We start from the raw sequence: 12,254 nt of genomic DNA on the forward strand, positions 1-12,254 counted from the left end.
ACAACACCTCATCCATGCTTAGGCACTACAGAGCTTTGCATGAGAATAAGGGGAACACCGATTGTGGAGCAAGACCAGGTGAGCCATCAAATGCAATGATAATATAGCATGCAGTAATGTTACTAAATGATATAACAATATTATACAACTGTTATAAGTTACGTGTGTGATATTTATATTTGTGCTTTATCTTTATTGTCTTTCCTCAGGAGAACAATCTCAAATAGATGAAGACCTGGTCAGCATGGTGATTGAGGACTCCCAGCCATTTAGCATTGTGGAGGACAAAGGATTCAAAAGATTTGTTAAATCATTAAATCCTAGCTATGTTCTCCCCACTAAAAAGGACGTAAAAGCAGTGAAAATTTAGTTTTTACAGAATAAAATGTGAACAGGCAGGACTGAGGCTCAAAGCCTCAGTGTGTAGCTGTCCATACCTCAACGTTACAAAAGCACAACCACTGTCCACACCCCAACCACACCTCACCTCACAGTAAATGATCATTTCCATTTCAAGCATTTCCAAATAATCATTTCTCATACTGCCAGTATAAATATACACAGTATACTGCCATCACTACAATATACATGTTTTACACACTCCTTTTGTTGTTGACATTTACAGGCTGTGTGCAAAATGCCACACTCTTCAAATTCATGCCAGCTATTATTTTTACGTCCAGTAGGTGTCCTGCTAGAGCAAATGAAGCTTCATGAAGCTTCGCGTTGGGGTGAACCAATTGGATGAAAAGCTTCAGTGCTTCATGGGGCTTCATCTGCCCATCACTAGTGAAAACCACCAACTTGATAAATGCAGTCAAATCTGAGGTTTAAGATTTTATCAATCCAGCTACTGCAAAGACAGAAAGCCAGACTGTTGAGATTGCTTAAAAACAACAAAGGCTAAATGAAAAGCATCCTTTTTTTAATGTTACTATCATTTAAAACAGCATAGGGCAACTTTACTTCAAAGGAGACATAAAACCAGAAAATAAGAGTTATCAAAATCATATTAAATACAAACACAAGCATACAAAATACCAGCTGGATGCAAAAACAAAAAACCAGCTAAAACATTACAGTATATTGCACCAGTAGAAAGGGCAAAAAAAACCAAAACACAATAAGCAACGTGTGATAACTGGACTCCCCTATAGCTGATTAACATGATGAAGCACAACACAGCAGCATCGCTGTTTGTTAATGCTACACACACCATCAAATGCATGACGACAATAGCGGGGGCGTAGGAGTCAAAATTGCAGCTCCATTATGCTATGTAACCACTGGACCAGTGTCTCTTTGGGCATATGGCTTGTGATGGTGGTAATTAGGGCACAGCAGATGCTCAAACCTTCATTTAAGGGCATTGTGGAGCTGGGAATTAGGGAACAAACTGTGGGGGTGGGGGGGTTAATACTTCACAAATTAAACTTACTAATGACGTGTTCTTTATCAGCATGGACTCCAGTTCAGAGTGGAAAATTACCTTTTTACTTTACCCCCCCAGTCAGTGTGACCAACATAACTGGGTTTGCCAGCATGCTTTGAAAGGCATGCGACCCCGACAAACTGTACAGCTATACTAATAATAATTAAAAAAAACAACAACTAGGCACCAGACTGGGGGCTGGTGTTACCTTCCCACTCTGCCGCCTTCCATACTGTTTATATAATATTTACTTGTGTGTATGTGCTTGTGTGCGTGTCTGTTTACAGCTCTGAAAAAGGGGCTTGGCTATATATTTACAATGGCGCCCACATATGCCACAGAATCCACCTGGCAAACACTTGGGACAGTCTCATTTGCACGAGCAAACACAAAAGACACTCCAAGTTTTGTTTGTAGCAGCTTGATGCTTTCGGAAGCATTGTTCACAGTACAATCCGACGGCCCACGATCCTCTTACCAACCCACCACCTCACACACATCCTCTGAAATGAGCACTCGAATGATAATAGCAAGCTAGGATTGATTCAGAACAGGTGGTTTAGTGTTCAACATAATTCCCCATGATCACTTTTGATCAAAACACACATGGAGCAGAGAGGTAAGCGAAGGAAAGTGATGATTCACAGTAAATGGAGATTGTAGTGTGTGCGGCGGCCTTTAGGAGGCCAATCCCAAAAAGAAGCCGCCGACAAACCCGCTGGACAGGACGATGTTCCTCTTTATGAAATCTGTCGCCTGCAGAGGAGAGACGAGGGAAAAGTCAAATCAGAACTAACAAACAAAACAGACCCCAGCACCTCGAAACATCTGATTTGGTTTGCCTTGAGCCTGCAGTGTCACAGCTACTTGGTGTAGTAGCTCGACAAGTACACTAGAGGGCACTGCTGGCTTGGGAATGGACCCCAATACATGCCCCCCCCAATATTGAAATAATACAAATTAAAGGAAGATTGCATTTAGCTTGAGCAGAAAAACAAGCAAGAAATAAAGAAAGAGCAAGCTTTGTTCCAGGTACCTTTACCTCCTCAATGAATGTGTTGATTTCTGGGGCTGCTTTGTTTGCCTTCTTCTTCAGATGCTTCTTTGCTTTGTTCACATCCTTCTCCACCTTCTTCCAGTCCACCTGCACGTAGCCACTGTGATTGGCAATCTGCAGAAACAGACAACAAAACAAAACTGATGAGCGTTACTTTGTCCTTCTTCATATTTGCCTCAGCTCTGCACTCTGAAGGACAGAATCCCTTTCTGGAAGCATGTGTCCACAGTAGGCCTCTGATATCATCTTAAAAAATTATTTTGTGTTCAGCCTGATAATCAAGTCATCTGGGTGTCTAACTTTACGGGTGTTTAATCTACTTGCAAAATGAAGAATGCTTTTAAGCGACAAAATAATGCTACTGACTGAGCTGAAGCACCCTGTAAGTGTCCAGATGGCCTGTGTCCATTTAGTGCCAGCTGACACACAATGCTCGCCTTTCTGTGGTGGAGAGGGGGGACCAGCTGAGTGTCATGTCGTACAGCTGGCGTCTTCACTTGTCAATGGAGTTATGTTAATCTTACAAAGCACGTACTTCTCTATGACTCTTGATGGAGAATTGCTAAATATTTAACGACTAAGCCTAAACAATCACAGCATTACGGTGCTCTTACCTGTAAAAGAAGGAACCCGCCACCAATAGCAGTAGCTGCTATCTTCCCAACTCTCTGGAAGACATAACCTGCACACCTGTAAGTGTTAAGAGAAAGGGTGGGTTACTTCCTTTAAAATATTTAAAGGGGAATCAATTATGTCAGTTTTCCCTGGGCCTGAGTCATACTTGAAAACAGTCATTATGTGTCTTTTCCTCATAGTAGCCATCCCTCAATACTTTCTCCATTTGAAGGAATGCATTATCAGGGACTGCAACATCTAGTCCTTTTACTGAATCATTACTAAGGCTTTGCAGTTCATCTATTGCCTATTTAAGCTTTTCACCCTTCATTTAAATCGAGCTACTTTTGACTGGCTACCCCATGTAAACAGAAAGGCGGCCGGGGCTCCTGTTCTCACAGATGACCATTATTATTATTGTTATTATTATTCGGGATGTCTGCTGTCACCAGTGGGCTTAAACTAGTAGTTGGAGGCTGGAACTTTTGGCTCACAGGCACTGCTTATACAACGACCTCATTATCTCATTATGAATCTTTAACCGCAATTCTTCTTCTGCCACAGCGGATCAACTCTCTCCATCTCACCCTATCCCAAGCATCCTCGTTTGTCACACTAACCTTCTGCATGTCCTCCTTCACTACATCCATGAATCTCATTGTTCATGATCCACATGATCTAACTTGACAACCCAGCTCTTGGGAGCACATTGGCTTGTGGCTCCCACCACTCTTCAGTGTGAAAAAAGGGATACTGGACTTCTTAAGGCTTGTTATAATGTTTCACCACTCATCAAGTTCGAAAAACAAACTGTGGAGAGTCCCGGGTGTTTATGGTGCGTTCCAGGAACCTGAATTCAAGATGGTGCATCCCAGCGTGGGGGGGGAAAACAAAACAGATACACGATTACACAACGGGGCAGCACAGATTAAAAGTTTTATTACTCTTCAGTTCGGTGCTTCCATCTTGGATTGTTAACTCGGGTTTGGTGCGGCTGCTCTGAGTTCAGGGGGCGTCCCAGGTGAAAATGCCAACTAGGAACTTGGAAATCCCAACTTCCGGCTTAATCTGGAACGCTCCATTAAACCCCAGAGCTGTTGTCCCCTTTGGAGGTGGACATTAAGGTCGTTGCCCCACTATCGATCACACGAGTTATCAATTGTGGATCAACGACATCCGACTCCAGCCAAAGTGTAAAAAAAAAAGGCACAGGTCAGTACAATGAAGGGGGAAACCACTATGAGACCTCATGTGGGGTCAAATACCCAGCTCTTTCCACCATTTGCCTTCTTATTTCCAAGCTCTAGAAAACTATGGCAAAGACGATTAAGAATCTACACAGTACCTGCCACTCTAACAGCATAAGTACATATTGTTTGGAAGTAAAGGCATACAGAGTTTCCTTTAATGTATACACTGAATCATTTTATTGGTTTAGCAATGGCAGCTCTACAAGTAAGCGGTGTGTTCTCACATTAATTATTTCTCTGCATATTAATGTCCCAAGTTCAAAATAGCCCAACATTTGCTACTGTGTTAAACACCAATTGGATCCACATATGTCCCAGTGAGAACACAGACCCTGAGTCCTTACCATCCAGTCACTCCTCCCATCATGAGCTGAGTGGCCACGGAGTACTTCTCAGCAATGGGGCCGGAATTGTTCCCAAACACTCTACTCCACCACTGGTGCCTCCGGGCATACTCAGTCAGGTCCACAACCTCATAAACCTCATCTTCGCTCTCTGGGTCGTCCTGGCCCGCTATGAAATTGGAGTGAAATACAAAGTTAAAGGGCTACAATGTGCATATGCTACACCTCGCTTACATTCGGGGTGTATTTTCTAACAGCTCAGGAACTGTTTGCACCCTGTGTGGTCCTATTAACAAAGCTTAATCTTCAAGTCCTCCTAACTGCAAAAGCACTCCAGCCTCCACAGGCTCCGAGGGTGCTTATTCTATGTAAATGAGTTTGGAAGCTAACATTAGCTGGCTAGCGTCAAATGGCTTCCAGCCTGGACGCGAAGGTTCTGCTACCGGAGACCAAAAAGCACGTATGAGCCACGATAAAGCCCTTGTACCTTTTCGATTATTGCTCATGGAGGAAAAAATAAACGAATTTAAATGCGAATTGTGATCGCACAACGGTAATTTCTAACAAACAAAACACCAACCTTCTCTCTCATCCGCCGTCGCCATTTTGGAGAAACTAGTTATGTCATCAGGATGTTGACAAAGATAAACCACGCCCACATTATGATGCCGCTGCCACGTCAGTTGAAATGCTTTCATTTTGCTTGATTGGGCTTCAAGCAGTTTAACAACTTTATTTGATAAAATGCAGCAACTCTGCAAGTCTGACTGTGAAGACGTCATAAAAATAAAGGTTGGGTGCATAAAGAGTCGCGTGGTTTGACAGGATTGGAAAAAGTTATGCTTCGCAGTCACTTTTTGAATAATCTATGAGCGAAAACTGACACCCATGTGTCAATATGTATTACTGAATATGCGATGATGTCTTAGCGTGTGAAAATTAGAGCATTTGTCGGGAAAATAGTGCTATGGTTCATGCACAAGAGAACCACGTAAAAAAATATGTATTTATTTTTTTTAAATATTTTATCAGGGAGGATTTTTTTTTTTTAATTAGTGGTTTTGCAGAGCGAACACGAATATTTCAGATAAAAGAATAGTATAGCAGGGAAGTCATATGGTGGTATACACGCGCTCCCATTGGCTGGAGAGGGGCGGAGAGGGCGTGGCCAGAGCGGCGCGTGGGTTCGCTTGGGTGACACAATTATAACAACTTTATCTTCGCGGCCGAAACGCGTTTTATTTGTCAAATACTCACATCTTGGATATTGTACTCAGTTATTTGCATTCAAATAGCTGCACGATACCACTTTGTGATGAAAAATGTGACGTTTGAGGAGCTACCCGGAGAGCGCTTCTGTCCCCCCCGAAAGGATTTACTACATCGAATCGCATCTTTTCATCCCGGAGAAAAGTTTTTGATCGTTTCGCTCCCTTCAGTTTTCCTTCTTTGATTTGGCGGAGCGATCCGTTCGTCCCCGCGTCGCGATTTTCCATGCAATCGTGCGGTGTGTCTCTCGCCGCTGCTGCCTGCGCTGCTGCTCGGAGTCTCGGCTCGGCTTCTTCTAGTGGTGATGAGGGAAAGAAAATGGCGGCGGGAAAAGCGAGTGAAACAGAGGAGGACTTTCCGACACTGACAGCCGAGGAGAGGGATAGTTTGGCTGGGATCGACAGGTCGGAACAGTAAACCCATGCACTCACACGAACGCACACTTTGAAAATTGATTGTTTTATTTTGCCTTGCATGTCGATATTGTCCTCGAGCCGCTCTGCAAGTGATACTGAGCTGCCTGTGTTGTCTTCTGCTTGCAGCTCACTGTTTGGATTTCAGAAGCTTCATGAAGATGGCGCCAGAACGAAGGCCCTGTTGATGAAGGTAGTGAATCTAACTGGATGTATTTTGCAACCGAGCAGCACCCGGGTTTACGGGACTCTCTTGAATCTGTCATTAGTCGTGCATGGCGGTGAATTTGCTTTCAAGTGGCAAGCCAGTCTGAGTGGCCCTCTCGCTACGGAGACCAAGGCCAGCTAGCCGCAGCCCCTCTTAGCCAGGCAGCTAGCTCGCTAGTTAGCTACCCTCTTCCGATGAACAGCGACCCTGCACCTGCGGCTAACGCCGTCTCGCTGGCCCGCCCGTGTATCCGGCTAGCTACTGCTCCCTTCATTTGCCCGTAAAGTTAGCATATGTTAATGTTTTCCTTTTTCTTTTTTTTTTTCGGAAACCGCCCTTCCCCTTTAGCTGAATAGCTATCCCATACAGCCCCGTGTACTTGTACCACTACCAAGACAACGTCGTCACGGATTTGTGTAACACATACTGGAAACGGTGCTGCACTATAATGAGTAAAGTTTTGTCACATTGAAATTGTGTAATTGTAGCTGCTAAGATATCCCTCCCACCCAACCTCAAACACATTGGTACTCGTATGTCGCGAAAACATCGGTGGGAGTAACGGAAAGGCTGTAGCTTTCTTCGGGGTGCACCACTGACGTTATTTGGTAAGGTTAGCTGGTGCCCGTAGCAATTGCATTTCGTCTCGTCTTTGGCACAGTCTGGAGTGTTTTATGGCATTACGTTGGCCCATTTAAAACACTTTCGGGGGGCCTGCTGCGCTCATTTGTGTGTGTGTGTTTGGTGTCCGCGTGAACGAGTTGACAAACGTTACAAGTAACGTTAATGGCTGGCTTGCCTGTCCAAGATGGCGGGACATGGCGGAGTGACACTGGTAGCTATATAACCTATTTGCCGTGAATATTTTTCGGACCCGTTCGTGTGCTCGCTAAAGCGTGGCTCGGGTTTTCTCACGGGTCTCGGCCCTCCGTAAAAACGTGTCCCTCTCGCTGACCTAGGTGGTGTCACGGTCCTTTGTTTACAGTTTCCATTGGCCCTGGCTTGGACTCTGCATGTGCTCTCGAAGCTGCGTGTTGAACAGGCACAGTCTACCTGTGTGCCTAACATGTCGCTTGGCTAACAAAGAGCAAAGCCCTCTCTTCTGAATGCATCGCAGAACTGTGGAAGATGGGGAGAAAGACAGTGCTGCTGACAGCTCGTGATATATTTTTTGTTGTTTTTTTGTTGTTTTTTTTTAGGGGTGGGTGGGGGATCCGTGAATCTTGTTCACTAGGTGGTGTGGGATGCCTGGGAAGTGTTCCTTTCGCGTTAGCAGCAGAACGCAAGAGAAGTCTGCCCTGCTTCCAAGCTGAAGGCAATTAATGCACAATGCTTGACCTCTCTTTCTTTGTAGTGCTGACAGACTGCCCTGTATCCATAGGCAGCTTCCCAGTCCAGCTAACTTAAAGTGTTAGCTGTGTCTTTGTTGCTGTCTACAACCAACAGACATGATTCAGAAACATTTTATATAAGCTAGAAGGGACCCTTAATGCAGGGTCCTTTCTAGCATACTGTTAGTTTCCAGTACTTGTGGATCTGTTAACCTTTCCCATGTGGATTTAAGGTTTGACAGCACTGCATTTGATTTAAGCCGGTTTATAGCTGTAATGCACAGCAAATTTTTACCAGATTGAGAGTTTCATGTGGGATACCGTTGTTGTCCATGCAGAAAATATGTACAAGTTTTGGGGTTACCTTATAGTTCTCTCAACTCCCCTCAAAAATAATCATCAAACAAACACATATGTGGTGGGCTCACGAGCCACTCACTTTAGCAATGTTCACTCATTTTGTTGCTTTCTGCGTTGAATACATGCGAATGATTTGGTGGGTTTCACATCTCCATTCCCACTTGCAGCTTATTAGTTCAGAACAGTAGCCCTGTCTGACACTTTGTACTGGTCGTGTCGCTCGCGCTGTTGGTAGGTCTACTTGTGGATGGGAGTGGATTTAACGTTGCTTGACAGAACTAGGTCATTGTATCACAACCCGTTATCGGACAGCAATGACGTAAATTTAGACTAACTAGGTGGAAGAGAAACTTTCAGCTTTGGTGTGTGCTTTTTTTTTTTTCTGTGTCTTAAGTGCGACGGTTGGCAAGATGCTTACAGCAAGGAGGGTCTTCGAGTGGGGTGTGGCTGATGGCTTTTTGGGTGGAGTTCATGTGCTCTCCTCAGTCCACACACACTCACGTGAAAGCTAGATATTTGGACGCTTCTTCTGTTGCGTCTGAGGCGCTGGCTGTGCTGCGGCTCTGAAATGGTTAAGGTCATTTACAGAGGACAGCTCTTTCCCACAGGGATTAACTTAAATAATGCTAGTTGCAGACATTTAACATGCTGTTTGACTGTTACATACTGGTTGAGTCATTAACATGGACGCAGGATAGAAAGCAGCCACCATTCATGCTACACTTGGAAGCTGAATCCCACACTTCTGCCACTAAGTCTTTGTAGGACATTTGTTTAGATAACTGTAGACCTGAACTGAGATATTGGCCATGGAAGCTCATTGTTGCCTCGCATTAAGGTTGCTCTAGCGTCAAATCACTCAGTACCCACAGCTACTAAAAAGACCATGCGTTATCAGTCAGTAATTCCAGTCCCATCTTTCACAGCCATGTAATCAGTGATTGTCTCTATTAGAGCTTTTTGTATTTCCACTGAGTGAGTAAAAATGTGTCCACAAACTACTTGGTCTTATGATGAATAATGCCAAAAGTGGGTCTGTTATGCTCATTCCAGTTCCATATGTTTGTTCTTGGGCTGTAAGAGGTAGCTTTGCCTATATCGCAGGTCATGATCGTCCTTATTTATCTTATCTTGAGAATTGTTTAGTCTGAAACAAGTAATAGTACCTCCAACCTAACCCTCCCTTTAAGGGAACTTTCTTCTGACTGGCTTGCAGAATGTTAGAACAACAGGTTTGGCTATGATAGCCATATTAAGGAATATCCCCCGTTCTGACACATCGGCAGCAGCAAGACTGTGACAAAAATCTTTAAAATTGAGCATGTAGAACAGTCCGAAGCCTGAGCTCTAGGATCACTTTCATAAAGGCTGGTGATATTATTTAAAACAGAATATAAATGACAGAAATATTGTATTGCTGTATTGTAAAAACCATTCAAGAATTTTTCTTCCCGCCCTCCCTCCAGTAAATTAAATGTACTGCAAGTACAGGTACTTCACAAGAATGTCCGAATGCTATAAAAATGTTAATAATATTAACATATTAATACTGTTTTGAGCAACTGCAGGTCAGTTCAGTTGTTGGCAAGGTTGTGTGCAATGATGTCATACGCCCCTGCATGAATGAGGTACTCTAAATACCATGGTATTAAGAGTATGCCAATATCTTGACAATAGAGAAGTGGTCAACTTGTGGCTATCTGTGCAGGGCGGAGCCACACTCCATAGTCCTTAACATGTTCAGGTTCTTCCATAGTACTGCTTTGGTAGGTTATCTGGGTATTTGACCATAGGGCTGTTCGATATAACGATATATATTGTTTGACGATATAAAAACGTCTATCATTTCATTTTACACTATCGTTTGTTTCGTGGTGTCGCAAAATAAACTGTTTACGGCAATATTTTTTCATCGTTTTGATGGTCACTGTAGTGGCTATATTAATTTTTTAAGTTCTCTCTTTCTCTTATATTTTATATAACAACAATATGGACGGACAAGCGCCTGTTTTTATGCGTTGTTGTTAGCAACAATGACGGTAACAGCATCGCGTGTCCGCTTGTTTATGTTCCACATAAACCTTTCACAATAAAGCTCAATATCCTGTTGAGACTTTTCAAAATAAACTGAATCACATGAAAGAACAGATTATTTACGGATGAGAATTAAAAAAGAGCCGCCAGGTGCTAAAAAATAAACCTTAGACTCAAACGTTAGAACAGGCTTTTCCCCGCAGCACCATGTGTAATAAATACTCACAAAGAAAACGGTGGCCTTTACAACTTATGTCTAAAAATGTATAGTTTCATGCATCGGTTAAAACACTCGACTCCAGCTACATGACGCGCAGCTGGAAACACTTCCCGCAAGACGAGCTGCCCGAGATTCACAGAATTTACAGAAAATGTTACATTTTTGTGATTTATATCATTATTGGGACGATAGAATTCTTATATCGGGATATGAGATTTTGATCATATCGCACAGCCCTATTTGACCAAGTTCTCACATTATATTAAGTCGTGCACTAGCTGAAAATAGAAGTTTGTTTTGGATATTTTTGTATGTGATGGCTTGGCGCTTATTTCAAGCTGATGGCACATTTAGTGCAGATTAAAATACAGCTGTGTTTATTCAATTCAATTCAATTTTTATTTATATAGCGCCAAATCACAACATAAGTCGCCTCAAGGCGCTTCATAGATACAGAGAAAAACCCAACAATCATATGACCCCCTATGAGCAAGCACTTTGGCAACAGTGGGAAGGAAAAACTCCCTTTTAACAGGAAGAAACCTCCGGCAGAACCAGGCTCAGGGAGGGGCGGCCATCTGCTGCGACCGGTTGGGGTGAGAGAAGGAAGACAGGATAAAAGACATGCTGTGGAAGTGAGACAGAGATTAATAACAGATAAATAACAGATTTATCTGTGCACATGTTTTATGGAATCAAGCTGCATTAGTCTGAGCTGACGGAGGTGTTCAGTTAAAGACCATGTCTGTGTTGTGAGTTCAACTACATATGTAGGTTAAATAATCAATGTATTTATTTTTTTTAACCATCAGGTAGTACACAGCTTCTATATGGGTAACACTATGCATGTGCACAGGGCTCATTCACAAGTACTACTGCAGACAGTTGAGTATGCTCTACTTCGTTTTAGGCGCTAAAGGGGGAATGAAAAGTTGTTAATTTTGCAACAGTGCTGCTGTTTTTGACCAGGCAATCATAGTTGTTCCAGATATGGGTGGTTTTAACCTAGCTGCTCTAGCACAAATGTTTGTACCACTCATATAAAACCAATAATAAATTAAAATGTAACTAAATCGGAAAATGTTTTTATTTATGTGCATGCTGCTTTTGTTCTTTTTGTTGGGCTGCTGGTTTAGCTTACTGAGTTTTGCAGGTGACCCATGTGCCATAAGGCCCAAGTTCAAATCCGCCCTCAGGCCGTTTACTGTGCGTCTTTCCTACTATCCTGTTAAAGAAAGTCTGTAAGCCCAAATAGTATAGTTAAAAAAAAAAAAGAAGAAAAAGACTTTGACCATGTTTTTTTTGAGGGGGGGGGGGTGATTGTGGTCAAATGTTCAAACAGCAAGTTGCTACACGTTTGATTTAGCAGATCTGTTTATTTGTATTATTAAATATAATAATAAAATAAATATTTTAAACACCAGATGCTGTTTTTGACACAATCCTTAAGGATTTGTGTCTCCTCCTGGGATTGAAAAGAGGATCTTCTGCTTGTTGGGCAAATGTGTAAACCACCATACTATGTCTGATGTCTGCTTTCCAAAATGCGTTCACACGGAGTCATGTGAAATCACAGGTTATGGTATTTTATTTTATTTTATTTTTTAAGAGGACAGTATGTGAATACAATGTGGGGAAGTATTAACAGAAGTTTAAAAAAATAAATAAATGCAAGTGCAAAATTATGTCAGATTGTGACTGTGATTTTTGTTCATTTTTAA

The 12,254-nt window shown here is 42.6% G+C and overlaps 2 protein-coding genes across 4 annotated transcripts in view; one reads left to right on the top strand and one right to left on the bottom strand.

The window, feature by feature from the left end:
- Positions 1-908: 908 nt before the first annotated feature.
- Positions 909-5,388, bottom strand: LOC309700634 (FUN14 domain-containing protein 1). Of its 2 annotated transcripts, none has more exons than XM_082524332.1 (5): positions 5,279-5,388; positions 4,699-4,867; positions 3,104-3,179; positions 2,475-2,603; positions 909-2,188 (listed from the first exon to the last, which is right to left on the bottom strand). In XM_082524332.1, exons 1-5 carry the CDS (start codon positions 5,301-5,303, stop codon positions 2,111-2,113), a joined length of 477 nt encoding a protein of 158 aa, XP_082380458.1. In that variant the 5' UTR covers positions 5,304-5,388; the 3' UTR covers positions 909-2,110. The 2 variants fall into 2 exon arrangements, with proteins under 2 accessions (XP_082380458.1, XP_082380457.1); XM_082524331.1 differs by having other exon boundaries at positions 2,469-2,603.
- Positions 5,389-5,493: 105 nt separating this feature from the next.
- LOC309700629 (lysine-specific demethylase 6A-like) overlaps positions 5,494-12,254 on the top strand; it is a 35,683-nt gene continuing 28,922 nt past the window's right edge. For both annotated transcript variants that reach the window (XM_082524309.1, XM_082524310.1), the window contains exons 1-2: positions 5,494-6,371; positions 6,510-6,573. In XM_082524309.1, the coding sequence (XP_082380435.1) occupies positions 6,193-6,371; positions 6,510-6,573 (243 nt within the window). In that variant the 5' untranslated portion in view covers positions 5,494-6,192. The remainder of the gene's footprint in view (positions 6,372-6,509; positions 6,574-12,254) is intronic.

Source organism: Aulonocara stuartgranti (genome assembly GCF_965226115.1).
Source record: "Aulonocara stuartgranti genome assembly, chromosome: 23".
Lineage (NCBI taxonomy): Eukaryota > Metazoa > Chordata > Actinopteri > Cichliformes > Cichlidae > Aulonocara > Aulonocara stuartgranti.

Coding starts and splice junctions, on each gene's coding strand:
- LOC309700634 (XM_082524331.1), bottom strand. CDS start 5,303: ATGGCGACGGCGGATGAGAGAGAAG. Junction 4,868..5,278: donor GACGGCGGATGAGAGAGAAG/GTTGGTGTTTTG, acceptor CCAATTTCATAG/CGGGCCAGGACGACCCAGAG. Junction 3,180..4,698: donor ATGGGAGGAGTGACTGGATG/GTAAGGACTCAG, acceptor TAACACTTACAG/GTGTGCAGGTTATGTCTTCC.